This window comes from Ornithodoros turicata, chromosome 6 (genome assembly GCF_037126465.1).
Source record: "Ornithodoros turicata isolate Travis chromosome 6, ASM3712646v1, whole genome shotgun sequence".
Lineage (NCBI taxonomy): Eukaryota > Metazoa > Arthropoda > Arachnida > Ixodida > Argasidae > Ornithodoros > Ornithodoros turicata.
The window spans coordinates 64,736,179-64,757,003 of record NC_088206.1 but is presented as its reverse complement, the minus strand read 5'-3'; the positions used below and the strand labels follow the sequence as shown (position 1 = coordinate 64,757,003).

Here is a 20,825-nt window from a genome sequence, read left to right as displayed (position 1 = left end):
CGGGCGGCGGAAGTAGAGCCGCATTTCCTCCGCCTCGTCAGAGCGCACGATTTTCATATTCCCACCAGACTGGCATTCCGTCGTCCAAAGCAGACGAAAAATCAGGAGGCGTGGCCTTTCTGTGTCACCTAATTGGTCGCCAGTATGTCGTTCTCGGCAGCTCTCGCCACAGGGGTGACACAAACCCGCCATTGTTGTAACTACCCTCAAGCGGGTGTTTTTTTTGTTTTTTTTTTTGTAAAACTGCCATCTTGTCCTGGTCGCACGTCATAGAATACATCATTTTGAGGTCATGTGACTTTGTTTACGTGTTTTTTTGTTGTTCGTTTTGCCGCTTACCGACATATTTCCGTCATTCTACACTCTAAGAAAAAAAGGAGTACTTTTACTCCTTTTGGGGAGTAATTGCATTGCCACAAAAAATAGTCCCTTTCGGGAGTAAATGCACGGGAGTAAATGAATGTCACAGAGTGAAGACCGCATTTCACGCGCTGTTGTAAGAGTCCCAGGTACATAATTGGTGCGCATGCGTGAAAATACTTTGAAGGAAACCGTCAACCGTGATATATCGAGTGATATAAAATATTGCGCCATACATAGGGCACAATTTGCGAAGAAAGATGCGCTAACTGTTTCTTACTCTGTGTGGCTGGAAAATTGCTAAGTTGGCTAAGTTATACAGCCTTATGTCGTTCAAATTGACCAAGGGCACATATTTACGTAGACTGTTGCATTCAGGAGACCATTCGCGAAGTTTAGTGACAATCTGCAGTCCTGGGGAGTAAATGTCGGGACTAAATGTTGGGTTAGGGGACTAAAATGGGGAGTAATTGCAGACTAGGGGAGTAGAAGCTGCAATTACTCCCCGTTTTACTCCTTTTTTTCTTAGGGTGTAAGGCCAAGAGATGAACATATTTTGCCAGCGTAAACTATGCGGCGCTTGCTCCGCAACATGGTAGCCCATTTCTCCTTGATTTAAGTAGATCGCATCGGCTCAATGGTTCTTAACGCGCGGTCGTCATCACATCTTTGGAAGTCGTCAACAGTACGAGGCATAATGTGAAAAACTGAGCGTTTTACTGCGAGATTATCGGATAAAAATAATTACCGTGATCGAAAGACATCCAAAACTTTGCGCCGAAACAACAACCGCATTGTTCACAAGCGGTTTGGCCGCCGATCACGGGCGTCGGGTCACGTGTGCCTTGACGTTTCCTGTGACGTGCGACCAGGACCTGTCCAGGATGCATTGCGTTCGCCTAGCACGCTTTCGTCTACGGAGCAATACACTGGATGCCCCCCCCCCCCCCCCTTGTGGCTCTCGCCGACGTCGTGAAAGAAGTGCGGCATGTCAATTTTTTGGGCTCGACGTCTCTCCTCTCCCAACGCCGGAAATGCGTGTTTATTTCCGCAGCCCGCTCATGACGTCGGGTCGGGCGTCGCCCAAGTGAGAATTGGCCCTAAGGGCTATTAGAGGAGTCCGACGGAGCTGGCCTTAACGAGGCGCAGTGCACCACCGCGCATCGCGAGTCGCCGGCGGTGAGTTCATATTTTGATGCAGGTCCCCCAAGGTCGCCATTTTCCCATGTATTTGTTCCCATCCCGATGCGTGCAATGCCGGAGGCCGCCCTTGGATACCCCATTGTTCCCAGACGTTGGCTTGCGTTTGAGTGTAGCGCGCTAAAGATCCAGTTGAAGCACAATCCAAGCCAGGCCAAGTCACCGACGAGAAATGAAGAGGGGAAAAAAAGAAAAAAAAAGAAGAGGGGAACCACCCCGACGGGTAGGCCTAAATCGCTGCGCGATATCCGTTACATGTACCGCATGCGAGGGCGCGTGTACTTCTAAAATTTAAGAGGTTCATTTTTTTTTAATGTACCTCTTGGCGAAGCGGTACTTAACCGTTACATATGCGTTACCTGGTTTAGAGTGCAATGGTATGTTTCTTTCTTGCTCCAATAAATTCTTAACATTGGGAAACCTCTGTCTACTTTTACAGGAAAGGCCAACTTGGGAGGCAGCCCCAAGCAAATTATCACGCTACTGAGGAAAGGTATATACAATGCAGAAGTATACGGCATAGGAGTGACCACCAGTCCGGACCGAAAAGCTCTAAAGGAATTAGTGTCCACTCCCATAAAGGACCATCTGTTCATCCTCCGGGACTACGACAGCATTAAGTGGCTAGCAGAGATTCTCACCAACGGAACCATCGGTAAGATTACATGTGCTTGTGTGGAAGATCATCATCAAGAGTACTTTGAAAAGGCACTAGTACCCGCACACGAGCCTGTCCGCTAGGTTTAAGTAAATTTGCGCAAGTGTCATTTGTGCGGACGACTCCAGGACACACCTTTTGAGGAAGACGTTTGTTACTAGAAGGCGCCATGACGCAAAAGAACAGAGTATACAGGCAAAAAGAACATCTTCAAAGACGACTAATTCCCGTAGAAGATTTATGTCTCAGCTACTCCTATACAGTCCCTAACCAATGCAATTTATCAGATAAGGTGGTACGGCACGGACGAAATCGTACCACCATCAAGAGTGGACTTCCGTCAGTTTGATCAATGTGAACGGGGCACGTGGCAATGCTCCTCTCGCTGATTGGTCGATGCATGACCAACTCCTGCTTTCGCTCAGCGACCGATCCCCGCTAACTCGAGTTGAATGTGGTTAGCTTAGTATAGGTTGGTGCAAAAGCTTCCCCGTGTGAACGCTGCCTTAGCAGGACAAACGCTTAGAACTCGCCCAGTAGGCGTGCGGCTGTACGAAAAATCATAAGTGGTCAGAGAGTTCCATGCAGCACTGCTGTGCCGGATAGCGCGAAGGTCCGAGACTCGGGGATATACAGGGTATTTCACGAAAAGTGAGCCAAAGTTAAAAGAGAGAGAGAGTGAGAAATGACCTATCGCACACAAAAAAGACGGACTGCATAGCGTTACCAGTGATGTGAGTACGCTCGAACTATTTTTTGTTTTGTAATTAATTAATTAATTAATTAGGTGAAACTAATTTGTCAGTCTTTTAATGAGTTTGCCTCCAAAGACTAACTGTCTAACTTTCCAGTTTGCAAAATCAAGAAACGGGGAAAAAGAAAACGGGGGATCTGCCGCATACGAGCGAGGCATCAATGGCAAGCAAAAATATCAAAGTGTGAATGAGAACTGTGACTAGTCTTCGTTCGATAACATGACGCTCGAGAGCGCTGTGATACGGCGCTGCTTGCGCGTCTGCGACAGGTCCCGTGTCGGTTTTTTGTTTGTTTGTTTGAAAACCCAGCAGTTAGTCTTTGGAGCACGTTAGACCCATTAGAGGTACAAAGTTTCAATCAACGAGTTTCGTGTCGTTGCCCGTCGCAGTCCAAAATTACAACCAAAAACCTCCAAATCCATATAAATCAAGATGAAAGCAATACCGATGAACATTTATAGACAGCTGCCCTATACGTCAAAGTAGGTCACTAATAAATGGGAGCAGGTGCCTATACGCTACAAGATCTAGACAAGACGGTCTAACGTCTAAAATGACAAAGCAGAGCCAGGATATTTTCACCTTGTGTTGTCTTGTCATCCGTTCATGCTCTTGCATCCTCGCAGATTATTCGGTGTGTGGCAGTACCCAGAGGCACAATATTGACACCGGCAAGGAAGATAAAGCCGAAGCGAGAATCGCAGGTGGTGAAAATGTCGAGACAGCCTGGCCTTGGATGGTGGAGGTCAAGAATTCAGGTGTAAGTTGGTTTTCCGTACAGGAATAAATACCCTTATCACAGGAGCAGGTTTCATTGACACCAATGCCCATTGAACATGTGTGCACGCGCCACCTAGAGTGTGAGGTGTCAATCTCTCAGGAAGCACTAGGTGGCGCTAGTCGCACGTGCAAAGCAGTGCCGTATATAGAGAGAGTGTGGTCATTCTCTGCTTTTTTTTTTTTTTTTTGCCGCCTCGTGGGTGGAGCTTGTTTCGACGTCAGAGTCGTGGTTGCGCCGCCAAAAAAGCCTGAATCCAAGCTGAACCTGTCCGGAATCCGCTTATTACCCATTTTGACGTTGTCCTCCAGTTGCTTCACACGTGCTTTGTGAGCGGTTACATTGTTGTTGTTGGCTGTTCATAAGCACCATTGCTGTCCATGGGCACCATAAAAATACCAATAAAAATAAATTAATGTAATCTACTACAATCGCCGGCTTCCGATTGCGGCTAACCATAACCGCCTCTGATGTGTGGAACTTTGTTACCAAACTGAAGGTTTTCAAGAACGAAGGACGAAGTACGCACGTGTTTTCCTGCCTTGCATCGTAAACAACGCTCAGCATCACCATTACTTAGGCTCAGCTCTCACTTGGCGACGCCCGACGCTAAGTCGTGAGCGGGCGGCGGAAATAGACGCGCATTTCCGGCGTTGACAGAGGAGAGACGTCGAGCAAAAAAAAAAAAATTGCCATGTTGAACTTCTTTCGCGATGTCGGCGAGAGCTGCCAAGAACGATATGCTGCCAACCAATAAGGTGACAGAGAAAGGCCACGCCTCCTGATTTTTCGTCTGCTTGATTGGACGACGGAATGCCACTGTGGTGGGAAGGTGGATGTCGTGCGTTCTGACAAGGCGGCGGCAATGCGCCTTTACTTGGCCCTTGGGCGGCCGCCTGGCGACGGAGCAGCAATAGAGCACGGCGAGGAAGGTAGCTCAGCCGTGACGTCGCATGACTCGCTTCAAGTTAGGGTCATCCTAATGGCCAAATTCTCTCTATAGAAGGCTCTGGTACAATGATCACTGCCGTGTGACAGGGGTATTAAATTATACCAAAATACGCATGGAGAGCCGCCTATTGACAACATTACGGAATGCTTTTGATTATGACTAAAAGTACGACTGCCGACGACGAAAGGTTTCTGCCTGCGGCACCGGAATATGCCGCATAAATTAAGCACAAAGTCCCGAGTAAAGATCTTAGGTTGTGCTTCTTCCACACACTACTTTGGTGCTTGAAAAAAAAAAAAAAACAGAAAAAACATCGTGCTTGGGAGGACAAGGAAGCGACAACACGACGCTGTGAGCCCCTGTGTCGTGTTGTACGCTCTTTTGTCCTCCTTAAAGCTCAGTTCTTTCTTCTCTTTTTTTTTTTTTTTTCAAGCATGAATGGTTGCAAGCGTGCCGCCGTTTTGTCGATTAACGTATATACCACCTTTTTGCTTACCGATTGGTAAGACTACACGTGTCGACAACTGCCAAGAACTGCTTAATGCATCGCTTCAAACTCATAGCGTAACAAATTGCAGGATCACACATTGTGCATATCAGAGTTTGATCGAAATCCCACTGTATGTACAAAATTCAATATTTGTGGAGTCGAAGTTCAAATGTATCCCAAACAATTCGGTAAAATAAAAAAATATATGTATTCTAAAACATAAAGCAAGGCATAGAAATCTGAGGAACATGAAATTGCGTTACGTGTAAATGAATGCGAGAAAGTCAATAATACATGAAAGGAAAAAAAAAATAGCATCAAGCAAAATTGTCTATATGTAGCACAAACAGATAACATTTTTGACAAGTAAGCTTCTCGTCAGAGTGTATCAAGTGGCGCGGGGTATAATCTGCATGGCGCTTGGATTAAGCGCGACAGTTTGATTAAGAAACGGTGTAAGGTCTGTAGTGCTTGAATTGTAATACTAATTAGTTCATTACAAACAAATACCTTAATAAGCGCGCATTATTTGCACATTTACCTGCAGGGTCTGTGCGGCGGCTCCATCATTTCACGAACATGGATCTTAACCGCTGCGCACTGCGTTTGCAAAGGAGAACCGAACGAGACTCTCAGAACAGAGGACATTCAGATTCGACTAGGTACGATTTTGTTGTACGAGTTTTGCAGTTGCTGCTATTGCCTTGGTGGTTTTCCTCACTCACGCATGCTATTTAAAGGGAGACTCTGCGACAATTCGAAATCCTTATAGTGACTGTGTAAATAAGTTCGGCACATTATTCAGAAGTGAGAAACAGCGTTGGTTTCGCAGTAGGGGACTCGTTCGTTGTCAAAAGAGCTGGGAAGCCTATATCGAAACCGAAACTCCTGGTGCCTCCTCTCTCCAGCCTCCTGGACCATCCATGTCGTCACAGGCAGTCTCGTGCGGGACGTCGACTCTTTACTTGGCTTCCTGCCCGCGCTTCGTAACTTCTTCGTGCGACATGCATGAAATCTTATCTGCTTACTCGATTTCGTTGTAGAGTATGCTCTCAACTGGTAGAACAGAGCCCACAGAAAGGCGCACGTGAAGAGTACTGGTGAGGTGAAAACCAGTGTTGCTGGACCACTCTTTCGTGGAGGAGCGCCGAATCACTCGACGGAAAACTGGATGATAAATTGTGTCTAGTTAAACATCGTACAGTATGGATTGATGTCGCACTATTACTTCAACACGTTTTTGGTGCGGAGTCTCCCTTTAAGCTTTACAGCTAGATCAGCGGCCTTTGGCGAGAAACCAACTTACTATCCCAGGGTGCCCTGTGGTAAAACGTACTACAGGATATTTGCGCTAACTGTGGTCAGAACTATTCAAACATGTCTTTTTAATGCGCTGTTTCAATTATACAATAATTGGTGACATATTATGGTTAAGTGGACCGCCCCATGGACGCACTAGCCACCTCCAGGGCCATGACTGAACTCGAACTCTCGCGTAGCGAGCGTTATCGTTAGTCTTAGAGTTGCCCCTCTGCAAGCGCCACGCGCTGCGCGTGAAAACCGTTTTTTGGTTTCAACGACTGACCCCCGCTGGAGAGCTCGTGGCGAATAGCGAGCCAAGTGATGCACTTAAAGGAGCAATGAGGTGACATTTAACGTCGCGCGAAATCCTGCCTCGTTCTGTCGAGCTGTGCACCAGGAGTCACCATGCAAAAAAATTTCACTCTGCACCGCGTTATAGCTGCATGTGCAATCGAATTTACAAAAAGCAGTCGGAGAAAGCCGCCGCGGACGGCCGACACTATTCTCGCGTGACGCGGAGAAGGCTCCGTGCCTTGCTTCTTTGTTTTTTTCTTCGCAGCGCTCGCGCCGCTTATACATGCTTGAGCTGTGCCGCTGTACGTCACTAGCCACGTGATGGGAGTAGCATACGTCACGAGGTCCTCTCGTTCTGCGATGCCCTCTTTTCACGACGAGAAGGATTTTTCGAAGGTGTGGGGAACAGAGCCCTCGCGCTCGGTCGGTAGGTCACCTGCGTTCTTTCGCAGGAACTCATTTTATTCGTAGAGAGCACTCCACAGCAAAAAAAAAAAAAAAAATTGGAAGTCACCTCAGTTCTCCTTGAAAATGGGACTCAAAATGGGCAACAAAACCACCACAAAGGTTGTGGTATATACGTAACGTTTGGGATGTCAGGAACATGTGTACAAAATATATCAGTCCAAAACTCCGCAGATTTTACTCAAACGAAGCGAGCGCTTCGCCTCTGTGAAGCGAGAGGGCGCTGAAAGCAACACACTGCTTGCATCATCCAGCATTCGGCAAGGAAGAAAGAATGCAGTCTTGGAAGCAGACGACAATGCTGGCGACGTCACGGTATCCTCCTCCGGGCGAAGCGTCGTAATATGGAGCTCTGTTCTCTGCTTTTCGCATTTCGGTTTCGGCTTCCTATTGTCATCATTTACGAATTAATTACTCGCACAAGATGAACGCGAACGCTGTATTCCGTATCGAGGGTGCGGTTCGTGTTCGGTGTGATGCTCGCTTTCTTTTCTTTTTCTTTTTTTTCGAATCCTTGGGATGTCTGTTTTTAACGCGCGTTACGGGATAACGACCAGTTGTAGATTCGAGCCATTGCCCCATTGTCTGGAGCGATGGATTAGTTTGTTTTCACTAATGAACTTGCAATCATTACCTAGTTATGAATAACTTCGATCTGAATGGCATATATCATATTTTCATGACCTCATTTGTAGGATTGACGGACACAAGAAACACATCGTTGGCAAAAGATATTCTGATAAAAAGAATAATACCACACGAAGCTTACAACGCAACTACACTCGAGAACGACATCGCCCTACTTGAACTGCAGAGCAACATGACTTATAATGCGTACATTCGACCCATTTGCCTCCCACCTGGTAAGTTTGTTTTGATAAGGTCGCCTTCCGAAAGCGACTATTTCTGGTATCTCTTTCTTGTTCTCCCGTCTCTTTTATCTTCTGGAAGTGACAGGTACATGCCAAGAGCCATGTGGGAAACAAAGTAAACTCAATATAACGAGTGCAATTTTCCCTCTGTTTGCCTTTTCTGTCTCGAGGCGTTATCCGCAAACATTGAAGCAGAGCACTACGCCCACTAACCCAGAGCCAATGTCCAGTTCCGATACTATGTGCAAGTTCAACTTCTACGCAGGGGAGGGAAAAATAGGCGGAGATATCACGTGGGCAGGTTTATTCACTCACCGGTCGGCGCGGAGTAACCAATGTGCTCGATGTTGTGGCTGCGGTTACTTCGTTCCTTCCTTCCCACGTGAACCGACTCACGTGGACTCTCGGCGTCCATTTTGGTGCGCTGGGGGGCGGCCAATAATGTACCGCGTTAAGTTTCGTCAGAGGCTGAAGGAAAGTGGGAAACTGAAGAGCTGCGCGGAAGCATGACCTACTTGCAGAGCGTCTCCTCGTCTGAATCCGCTGCCTTGTCATGGCACGGTGAGCGCTACAACGGCTACGATTTCGGATTTGGCCGTGTATTCGGAGGCTGTTGATTGATTGAGCTTCTATTTTTGCACTCATGTCTGGCAACGGCTAGAAAAATAGCCTGACAGACAGTACACCATTCAACATTAGAAACAACAGTAACAAACAAACAACAAAAATATGCATGCATTTCATACATTAACACAATACGCGGCTGCATTTATTCTTGAAATACTTAAAGTTAGGGATGATATCAAGATCAGGACAGCCAATAGCATTAAAGGACAACAGCATACGGGATGTTGGAATCATGGGATGTTGGAATCATGGGATGTATTTCATGGGAATAAAACACGGAATGATGCCTACTAGACCGTTACGGATAAAGAAAGCAACCAGTACGTATATACTAGATGTGGGCAGTTAAAAATAATGCATCACATAGAGAGCGTCTAGATTTCACACTCAAACGCTCAAACATACGCGAATGGGGATAACACATCCTCCTACCTACAAAGATGTCACAGAAAACTCTAATAAACCGCTTTGGCACATTTTCAAAAGACGATAGAAAATACGAAAGACGACACACAACCCGAGCACAGGACTGACAAACCAACAAGTTTATTTTCAACAACATGCCACCTTTATATATTATTCCGGATTGGATGTTCCTTGCTAGTTACCACGTCTTAGATCTGTCATTTTCGCCGTTCCATTCTCATCACTTTGAGATGCAGTCTGCAGTCCTGGGGAGTAAATGTCGGGCATAGGGGACTAAAATGGGGAGTAATTGCAGTTTAGGGGACTAGAAGTTGCAATTACTCCTCATTTTACCCCATTTTGTCTTAGAGTGCATAGCGTATTACCGCTCCCGCTCCCTCATGCCTGCATTCCTCATGGTTACTTCGTTTTGCAGAGAAACTTCGGAACAACAGTGATTTCTACCGTGCGAATAAGCATGCATTTGTTATTGGCTGGGGAACATTGGACACTGTGGGAAAATTACAGCAAGTGAAGGTCAGCATCCACGACGACGCGAATTGTACCCGTGCACATAACAAGCACCCATTTACGGACGGCATGATGTGCGCTGGTGGCTATGGAGAAGGTACGTCAGTTTTCATTCCCTTCTCCTAATTCAGTAGCCAAGTTCAATTGTTCATATCTCTTGGCTAATTTCGTTGAAACGAGGCCAAGCAGACGTTCTGTCGAAGGGAGCACGTGGCCGCAAGCTAAACAATAGACCTATCCTTGTTTACAAACAAATGACGTCAGATGGTGCAACAGCGCCGTCAACTTCGTAGACTGCAAATACTATAGCAAAACGTCAATAGGTCACAAGAAAGTCACGTTTAACTCTTGCTTCTCATATTGTAAGATTTTTTGTAACACTTTACGTATTATTTATATTTATTTGTATATGTATTTACTTTACGTATTATTTATTTATTATTTACGTTGTATGGCCTTGTTCTATTCCATTCTACCGGTACCGCTATGTTTTCGGTAGTCCTTTCTAAAGATGGCTCCCGGGCTCTTCCATCTTCAATAGCCTGAAGAGCACGAGTTTCTCTGGGAGAGTACGTGGTGTCTATATACAGAGCCAAACTATGTCGTCAATAACACATCACATTCCGCGCAGTATTACAACATCGACTTTCAGACGATGCAATTCTTGGGATGGTGGACTGGGAACGCTAATGAAGACACGAAAGCGACTGTGTACCACTAATTCAAAGACGCCCCCCGTGACCTTCGTGGCTATGTGAAACGGCAATGTTCTGCGCCCGTGCTGTTTCGGTTTCACTCTGTCTTCCAACGTCATGATTACGTCACGGTGACGTTTCTTCGGTAGAGGTCTATTACGAAAGCTTCATTAATTAACTTGTTATTGAAAGACTTTCGGGAAAATCTGTTATAGCAGAACCGGAGCCTAGTCGTTCTGGAATGCCACCCTCTTTTATATTTAAAAAAAAAGGAAAATGGTAAAATCCCGGGCTGTATCCTCGGTCAAATTTTCCTATATATAAGTGAGCCGAAACCACCCGTGTCAGAGCAGAAGAAAAATATACGTTACGGATTATGTGCATCGCAAAGTAATTTATCTGGCTTGCAGACCGGCGCCATGACTGCAATACGCGCCAAACCAGGTGGCGCGCTCGGACGTGGAATGTGCGTTGCCCTCCCAACGGTCGAAACGCGCTTGTTATCGGTTTGGACTCATTTGCATAGGAAAGTTTTCACATGGGATATTCAGTCGCACTTGCTCGTTTCGATGCAAAAGCAGCATCTATGCTGCTTTCATATCCTTTTTTTTTGTCATTAAAAATCTGTGTTTTCATTTTAAAAATCCGCATCTCTTGATGCATTAGTGTATACATGCGCGCACACACATTCATGCATGACGATAGTGAAGCACGAGAGTCATGCGTTACCAAGGTGGACGGTTACCTATTTGCATTTATGTACGCTGTTCGCATTCGTTGCATTTATTTACGTTACTTATTTACGTTCACGATGAATGTTTCCAGGTGATTCCTGCAAGGGTGACAGTGGTGGACCACTGATGCAAGGTGTCGCCAGAGACGAATATATCTGGACCCAAGTGGGGATTGTGAGCTGGGGCCACGGTAATACATGCGACAAAAGAGGCAAACCCGGCGTCTACACCAAAGTGTCGAAATACAGGCGATGGATAGATCAATACGTGTCAGACGCACAAGAAAGTCCATAACTGTTATACCTACAAGACCCAGCCAACGACAGTGTAGCCGTGTATACCTATGGGAACCGGTGCATCTGGTACCCTTCCTGTACTATGTTATACTTATTTCATGAATGTAACGCGTGCTCAACGCCTGCTATGTTCACTGGCATGTCTGCAGTCGAACGAACGTGTCCATGTATACACTCTTCCCCTCGACATCGTTTGTTCCCCATACTGTGCCGGTAAACTGTACAATATCTCTGCTGCTTTGAGGCTCTTCCACTGCTATACGGACACAATACTCGCAGCCATGGTAGTTGCCGCTGCTGCACGTGCTGCTGACCCGAAAATGATTGCACTTCGTCCTCAGAAAGTTTTATTCAATGGACCTCGTATTGCCAACTGCTGGATGGCGCTGGCGTAAGGTTTCCCACATCACGCTTCCAAAATAAAGCGCCACCTGTGTCACACAAGGGCTCATGGGAACTTAGAGCGTCTTCCAGCATTACGAGACAGCCAGAGGCGGAGATAGAAGAAGAACAACAACATTCCCGTTGTGTGCAGCAGCGGCCTCAGCCGGGGCAAACCATAACCGAAGCAGACGACAGAGCAGTGTTCCTCAAAGTTCCCATGCTGCTGTGCGCCGCGCGCATGGTGGCGCGCGCATCTTTTTAAAATCGTCTATTGCATATGCTCACTGATCGTTCTCGAGCAAAAGTCCCAGTCAACCTTGAACAACTCTTGTATTTGAGCGAGGCGACGCTGCGTTGAAGATACAGGATATTTTGGGTGGACGTCATTGAATGCAACGTTTTTGTTGAGCAAGATTAATGGACAACTGTTACATCTACGAATAGGGAGCGATTGCTCTCGTTACAAACGGAGGACAGCAAAATACATAGGCGGATTTTCTCGGTATATTCCTCGAACGAACAGGTGTGGTCAACAGCAAGAGTACCCTTGATTAATTACATGAATCACGAACACGTGGACACATCTTCCCTGCACTGTTGAGTTATTAGATGAGTCGAGAACAAGGTGAGTCCCTCTTCCCCAGAACAGTACCGCGCTACACAACGAGCTTCTGGAGTGCGTTCTCATCAAGTCGGAGAACTACCTCTTGTAGAAGTCCCTTCTACAAAGACGGAAAGTCTATTTTACAAACAACGCTGTCAATGAGCTATTGTTTTTTGTCCATGCAAAACCATGCGGACAACCCTGGAGCTGGAGCACAACGCAGAGCAGTACGGTCCTAGTGTGCGTACCAGAACTTGATGTACCACTCACCGTGATCATGATGAATAAGACAGGCAGACGTAACGCACTCCACTATCCCGTACAATGCTCACGGGTGATGTCTTCACGCAGTCTTGCTCCCACTGCCTGGTAGACGAGCGGGCTCCAATCATATGGTCCACCAAAGGCAAACAGGCACCTACAATGCCAAATGATTTGATTTTTTTATTCGAAAATTCATTAGCCGAGGATCTAGCGTGTGCGTATGCGCGTGCATGCGTGTGACTGTGTAGTGCATGTTTTAAGACCACCATGTTTTAAGACCACCGTGCAGAGCTCGGCTTTGCGATGGCATACACAAGTTATCACCTCTCAGTCCTTCATACTTTTCGTGCTAATTCGTTTTGAACACTTTTAGAAGCTTAAAAAAGTTTTGCACAGAGGGCCCGAAATATCTATTGTACTGTCCATAATGTTTGCGTGGACTCTGAGTTCATATACCCCCAGGTTCCTGAGGTTGTTACAGAACACTGGGAATTAACTGCGTTTATTAATTATAACTAAGGATTATTAATGAATTAAGTGTAACCAATAGCCCGTCTCAAAGGCGTCCCACAGTCCTAGGCGTCGACCGCGAGTGGTGGCAACATTGGCTCTCAATGTCAATCGCACAGATCCCGACAAAAGCTTACGGAACACTAGGGCGACGTATTTCTTGATCTCAGCGACACCCTAGCGGCGAACGGGAGTGGACACACTTACTGAGAGGTGCATGAAGTACCCTGTCACCTGTTTGTAAGTCTATCTGCTTCCGTTTGCAGCAACGGTATCGGCAGCTGCGATGGCCATATACTTAAAAACTTTTGTCGGGGCCTGAACGAGATGCTACTCCTGTGTACGCCTCCTACATGGTCTAGGGCCATAGGGCACCGCGCTGCTATGGCGCGTCACACGGATTGTTAACTCATGTAGCTGTGTGGTTCCTGACACCAATCCAGGAAAACTTCCCTCGTCTAGGCAATCTTGCTCATCATCTGCGGGCGCCCTATCGTGTCGACAATTTCCCCAAGCTCGACCTACTTCTCGTTTCGAAGATCGCCAAAACCAGTGGCAAAGACTCTCGCTCGTTGCTGACACCCATGGTCGTGCTGAAGACTGGGAAGTGGTGGATTCGAGTCCTACCACCGGCTGTGCTGTCTGAGGTTTTCCCTGGGCTTTCCAAAGACTTTCCAGACGAATGTCGGTACACTTCCCCCTGAAGTCGGCCCAGGACGCATACTAACCGTCCTGTCCCCGACTCCTTCCTGCTGTCCCTTCTCCATCTGGCCACATCTGAACGCCGCTCATAGCTACTGCTGCTTCCCAGCACTCTCACAGAATAATAATAATAATTAAAAAAAAATGAAGATGATCGCCAAAAAGCATCTGCCACTGAGCTCGTCTACTTCACAAAAGGACTGAAAACCTTACCGCCAGCTCGTCACGACGCCGCTACTATGATGAATCGATCACACTAGTTGTTAATTGAGGTACTTCTGCAGCTCGTGATACCGCAGGTTCCGTAGCGCGCGTGCGTGTGTGTGTGTGCGCGCGCGCCACACTGGCTACAGGCGCGCGCAGATATAAGGCCTCCCGGAGAGAGCACGGCAGAAGACGGTACAGCAAAGTACTGGCGATGGTTGTCCATGTTGCCAACGCCTGATGTCCTCCGTAAAGCAGGATGCTCTCGTCTGCTTCGTGCACTGTGTTAATGCTGCGGCTGTTCTGTATTAACCATCCACCTTAGTCGCCAGATCTCGCCCTATCAGACTTCCACCTGTTCTTCAAGGTGAAACAACAACTCTCCTTGCGTCTATCTTCTCAATGATTAATGACATTATTGATGTCATTAGTTAATTGATGCCATCACCAGCTTTTTTCCTTTTTTTTTTTTCAGGACGAAACTTTGGATATTCTTTTGTCACTGGAGCATCGCTAGGCGAAGTGTTTGGACGGTACACTCCCGGGTACTACCTAATAAAGTAACATGAGTTCAGTCACATAGGCTACGTTCGTCTGGGTCATGCCGATTACTTATGAGACGCCCCTCCTACATGCTCAGCGAATACAGATTCCACGAAGAATCCCCCCCTAGTGGGTCACCAGACGTTCTACAATCGCTCGAGACACCGTTCTTTAGTTGCTTTCCTTAGCAACTTCAAAACCAAAATTTTGAAAAAAAAATACGAGTTAGTAGTTGACTCTCATTAAGGGAACGAGAGACGCAATCAATCAATTGTGTCTCCGCTTTTCTATTAAGTACGACAGCTGTGGCATGATAATATATTCCTCTATTTCCGAGAGACAATATGCATTAAGACAATAAGGTATTCATATGGCGTTGTTGGTAACGATACGTCATCCTGTAAATAAGCAGTCACACACAAGCGCGGACTCAAGAAAGGACAGGACAACTGCTTAGTAACAACTGAGGCAAATAGGCATTGTTACAGCCAGCCTACCGGAGTCTGGTGAAGCCTAATCAACTTGACAATCAGACAATATATTCTGAGTTTCTGTAGTTTTACATGTTCTGAATTACGTATTTTCTCAGAACAATACGTTCCCTGTTCCACTCACTCGAACTGAACGTTACACAGTCCTAGGAACGGCAGGCACATATAAATGGTGTGCACGTAGGACAGATGAACAGACACGAACGCAGGGTATGCTGTTGGCCCGAGTGAACTGTTAAGCTGTATCGAAGATGAGGCTAATATTCTTGTTCCTATTTATCGGGGTGTATGCTGGTGAGTTTAATTAATACCTCAATTTAAGGAACTATTCGATTTCATAATGCTTCGTCTTCTCTCCCCAACTTCCACTGCAACAGCCTGGGCAAGTCAAAGCAGTTCCAGAGGAGACATTTGCAGCCTGCCTTTACCTCGCGGAGGCACTTGTAATGAGAAACGCACAGTGTATTTCCACAACAAGGGTGTGTGCTGGCCGATTATTTTCAGAGGATGCAAACATGAAGGTGGCAGAAACAAGTTCGAGACATCAGAGGCCTGCAAACAGACATGTATCGGTAAGGACTCACCTGCTACGAACCGTATGTCAGAACGATAATTATTGAGAATTTGTGCAACGCGGTGACTATACGTCTGTATGAATGAATATCGACATTTCCACGATTTCGTCACTACCTGACAGTAGTTAAAAGGTCTGTAAAGAAATGTCCTACCGCCATGTTTTTATGTACCACCAGGTATGACGTGGCTTTGCGATGACACACGCAAGCCATCGCGTCTCAATCCTTCGTGTCTTTTATGTACTCACGTATTTCAGAGACTGATGATAGCGCGATCGCAGCGTCCACAGACGTCCGTTGCGGGAAGCGTTGGGGGCCGCCTGGGGTTATCGGACACGTATCACGTGGTATTGAAGTACAACGTAATAACGCATTTGGGACTGTTCGACCTGTTTTGAAGAATAACACGAACTCTTGAGCAGCTGAGTTTAAACAGTTGTAACCCGTAAGAATATCAAAGCAATGTGCGCAATCTGCTCATCTTTTCTCTCTCGGCGTCTCCGTGTCGTCTGCTCCTTTTTTTGTGTGTCTTTTGTCTGTGCCTCTGTTAGCGCCGCCAAGAAGCGATAGTGGCTATGAGGGCTGCACGAACGTGGACATATGAAGACAGGGTAGCCTAAAAGAGTGGGAGACGGGGGCCGTCTCCTCCTCTGCTATTGTCCATGGTCCCGGCGTGAACAGAGCGGCCACAAGATGAAAGCTGCTGAAAGTCGCTTGGTATTTCGCTGCCGTACCTCGCATTCAGGCGATGTCTACCAACACCACCTATAGACGGAGAAAGCCTGCTTACTCGCCGGTGTGACGTAACGACTAATAGTCCGCCAATCAGGAGCGTGTTTTCAACCGCGGTAGCCAATCACCAGCGTGCTTGCACGGTCGTTGACGTGGAGACGAACCACCGTCGTCTGCGAGTTATGATTGAACGTTCCCGCCTACTAAATGGGGAAAACTTGGAAATAAAGCGCAAAATGGCACCAATATTTCTCAAAACTGATTTTCTGGAAAGCGTGTTGCACTTTTTGTCTAAATATTTAAGTCTGCTGGTACTAAGTAGGCTGCAATCATTTGCGGGTTTTAGATTCGCAGAAGGGCGAATTACAGAGCAGATGAATTCTGACCATATATGTCAACGTGGCGAACGAGGGAGAGGAGGCAATAAGCAGGCCTCCTCTATCTAGGTGGCGTAGTGTCTGCGTACGTCTGGTTCACGTTGCAGTAAACTTGCGTTCCCGATAGATGGCGCGCGAGACACCACATGGTTGACGCGTCTTGGAGTAGCGCTAGCTTCGCTTGGCGCAGCAATCCTTGAAATTTGATTCCTAAAGAAGTGCTTGATGTATACAGTGGAGCTATTACGTATCTGGGGTGTCCAAGCTGCGAGTTTTCAGAACGGCACACAGGTTCTATACCTTTACCATCTACTTTACAGCTCCTTTAAACGAAATACTGTTGTTCCTTTGATAAGAAATAGTAAGGGCTGTGTGAATATTCGGTATAACAAGAAGAAAGGACATCCGACCAGGCGACGGTCTACCTGTTTGTTGATGGAAGACGGCGCGAATAGAAAAATCAAGCGACGTCACGAGACTCGGTCCATGAAGTCCGTGAACAGGGGATGACATCTTTGTTCACGTCTGATTTCTTTAGAACATCGAAACACGATCCTGTTTTTCAGTTTTAATTGTGAACCGAATATGGAATGCTATGCTCCAATTTCGAATCGACGCGATGAATCTTCCGAACCGAATAGACCCGAATACTTCTAGAGCGACCCTCGTAAGCCTAGAAAGGTAGAAAGCAGAGTGCTGCTTAATACGAAGACTCGTGCGCATGTATTACGGATTGCATATCCGCATGTACGTTGTGTTCGGTTCGGTGACCAAAGTATAAAACTGATATAGGGTCAACCACCGTGTAGATCCGTACCTGGCTTGAATGGGAGCACGTAGCAGAGCCGCCACGATGTGATCGCGAGACTGCCAACGATGACACAATTACACTACTGCATTTGAACTGACGGTCGCATCCCGAAACTCCTTATCGAAACAGATGCCACTATGTTCGGCTTTGGCCGACAATCTACCTTAGGCCGACAGCATGCCCAGGAGTTCAGCTTTCATAGAGGACATTGGGTAAGGGAGGGCAAATCCTTGCTGAAAAGTCACTATCAAGAATACAAAATGCAGCGCCCGAGCTGTCTGCCGTGACTCAGCCGTGAGTGTATACCTGGCGATGGTTCTGACACGTGGAGTGCAGAAAATCGAGAGCGACTTGGAGGGCTACAGGTGCGGGAGTGTCACGCTTGCGCTAAAAACAGGGGATGGAGAAGCAGATATCAGGGCGTGCAAGGGTCGAGGACGCTTAAAAAGGCTCGCAAAGGGCTTAAAAAGTTTAAATACGGACAATGAATTAAAAAAAACGTTATATTAATTTTCTTTCCAGGACTTTGTTTTACGCATCCTCTATGTTGTCGTTTGCTGCTAAGTTGCGCGGAACACTGCACGGATGTATAAGGAGGTGCAAAGTTATCTTGCACTTGTGCTGCACTCCTGCGGTACTTTTTTGAATAGAACGAGAAAGTGTAGGGCTACACCTTCACTGAGTCAAACGGCAAAAGTTGCACTACTTGCACCAGATCAGAAAATGCAGCCCAATCGAAGACAGCTAGGAAAGCACAGCGGTTGCATGGAACCGAGAACTGAGCAGCTGGCCGGACAACGGACACGGAAGTGGCGCAAGTCTCGCTCTCGTCGAGAAACCTCGAGATTGCTGTGACCGTCGGGTGCCTCGAGTGTGGACACTCTTGCCATTCGCGGGTCGTCGTCCCAGAGCAAGAGGGTTAGCACAGGACCGCTCCCTCTCCTGTGCCACCATCATCTCTCCCCTTCCTCTTTCGCCCTCCCCTCTTCCCCCTCCCCTGGGTGCACCGAGCCACCTACTACAGAGCAGACTGCCCACACCTTCCCTCTACATCACCCTCCGCCCCTCCCCCCCCCCCCCGCCCAAATCTTAACCGTATGAGGCTACCGCCCGGGCGCGTCATTCTTTTCTCAAGGTCGCGTCTTCATTGGTTCTGGTGGAGTGATGTTTTCCCGTTTTTGCAGAGAGGGAATTCCCTCATACCCTCCATACCCGGCGTCTGCTCTTGCATTCCGGCGTGATTCATAGAAAAAGGGCACGGTAAAGGTTAGACGCTGGACCTTTTCTAAGCGAAACGCTGAAAATGACCTGAAAATGTCTTTACGTCGAATATCCTCTTAAGTGACTCCAATGCCGAGAGAAAATGATGCAGCCCCGCCCGGGTCAAAAAAGGAGGCTCGCGCATTGCCAACTGAAACATTGTTGGATTCTGTAGAGAGAGCCACACTTCCTTGTCGCTGGTCCTGTTAACCCGCAATGCCAGTCAATCTCGACACAAAAGGGAACGAATTCTGCCAACAACACATCAGGAAATTATTTTTCTTGTTTGTGTTCCCGGTTACTGGAACCCCCAAAGCGGCGTTTTTCGGGAAACTCCGAATTACTCAAAATTTTACCAGTACGTATATGTTTGTTCTTATTACTTTTTTTTTTCCTTTTGATGGGTCAGGGGACTCGGACCCTGCTTATGACGAACGCAGCAAAGCATCAGGGATACAGTGCGACGTGCTGTATAAGACGGTTTAGTAGGATGTAGCACATCCAAAAAGAGCAATGAAAAGAGCAATCCAAAAAGCAGGTATGGTAATGGCGCTACACCTAACCATCTGCATTCCTTTCAGAGCCTCTGAATCCTGTTTGCAAGAAAGAGAAACCGTCAGGCTGCCGCAGACGCGGTAGAAGAAGAACGCGTTACTACTTCAACACCACAAGAGGACTCTGCATGCCGTTCGAAACCTACTGTGCAAAATTGAACGGCAACGACTTCGGCCAACTCCGCGACTGCAGTTCGATTTGCACGGGGTACATCGCTTCTTGAGTAAGTACTCTAACTTCAGGAGCTAGCCACAAGTTCAACATAAGAGAAGACATCGGGAGCGAGATCAGCAGGAAATGACGTCATTATTGTCTCGTCACTTTGTTGTTGAGCTGCACAAAACCGACCTGGACTAACATAACTTTGTATAACCAGCTGACCAGGGAAAGACATTCATACCTGACGACTAGCGGAACTTCGTGGATTCACTGCGCGAACCTAACATGAACTAACCTTGGTATAAGCAACAAAATACATAGCTGACGCATAGAGGGACCCCTTGAGAGTTTGAGTTTGAATTTGATTATAGAAAAAGAAAGGACGATAATGTATTCGTCACCTGACGAATTCTGCTACTCCCACAAAGAAGGACCCCCTGATGATACCCTTCAGCTTGCCTCATCGTCAATCTCGTTCCCGGTGGTTACTCTTATGTTGACCTCATGTGATCTCATGTCTGAGCAGTCTTTGAATTTGTTAACCTTCTATTGCAGGCTGCCCCTAATTACCAAGTGGAAGCAGACAAGCGAAGCCTGGTGGTTGCACTTTGGACGACGGCACATTTTCTTTGGGTTTCTCTTTTGAAGAATAAGCTGTTTTTAAACTACAATAACCAACTATAATAAAGATAAGACGTTGCGCTTTCCACCACCGTCTGTATTTTCTCTTTCTTTTTATTTCTCAGCTACCGCGTTAGAATTGCTGAAAACTACTCCCAAAAGTACAGTCAAGTCTCCGTGGCCATCTTACAATTTGCAAATGCATTTCAGAGTGCATGCAATGCAAGAGTGCATTTCAGGCTTGTGTCAATTTCGTGAGGTACTGGAGGTCCATTCCTCGTACTTGTCAAGTTTTCGGCGGCGTCAGATGTGAGTACCAGAACGTCACTACGAGTTTGACATGACAGCCTATTACTAGGTACGCAGCGATTTAATCGTCTTTTCTTTTTCTTTTTTTGCAATGGCACGCGCTATTTGCTCGCACGATTAACGTACATTCTTGCCCCCCAAAAATAACGTAGCGCCATAGAAAATAGACGCTAGATTGTCACGCAGTCTTGCTCCCACTGCCTGGCAGACAAGCGTGTTCCAATCACATGGTCCACTTTAAGGCAAACAGGCATCTGCAATGCCAAATTTGATTCGTAAATTCGTTAGCCCAGGTTATGACGTATGCGCA

The 20,825-nt window shown here is 46.8% G+C and overlaps 1 protein-coding gene and 2 long non-coding RNA genes across 3 annotated transcripts in view; 2 read left to right on the top strand and 1 right to left on the bottom strand.

The window, feature by feature from the left end:
* The window catches only part of LOC135397055 (sushi, von Willebrand factor type A, EGF and pentraxin domain-containing protein 1-like), a 28,267-nt gene extending 16,623 nt beyond the window's left edge, over positions 1-11,644 (top strand). The window contains exons 13-18 of the mRNA XM_064628385.1: positions 2,000-2,215; positions 3,600-3,733; positions 5,741-5,855; positions 7,950-8,117; positions 9,595-9,786; positions 11,210-11,644. Of these exons, the coding sequence (XP_064484455.1) occupies positions 2,000-2,215; positions 3,600-3,733; positions 5,741-5,855; positions 7,950-8,117; positions 9,595-9,786; positions 11,210-11,412 (1,028 nt within the window). The 3' untranslated portion in view covers positions 11,413-11,644. The remainder of the gene's footprint in view (positions 1-1,999; positions 2,216-3,599; positions 3,734-5,740; positions 5,856-7,949; positions 8,118-9,594; positions 9,787-11,209) is intronic.
* The window catches only part of LOC135397058 (uncharacterized), a 113,329-nt gene that overhangs the window by 391 nt on the left and 92,113 nt on the right, over positions 1-20,825 (bottom strand). Inside the window, exon 3 of the long non-coding RNA XR_010423576.1 lies at positions 12,673-12,820. This is a non-coding gene — a long non-coding RNA (uncharacterized LOC135397058). The remainder of the gene's footprint in view (positions 1-12,672; positions 12,821-20,825) is intronic.
* Positions 15,261-20,294, top strand: LOC135398169 (uncharacterized). The gene is made up of 4 exons (XR_010424018.1): positions 15,261-15,410; positions 15,494-15,688; positions 19,453-19,649; positions 20,141-20,294. It is a non-coding gene; the product is annotated as an uncharacterized LOC135398169 (long non-coding RNA).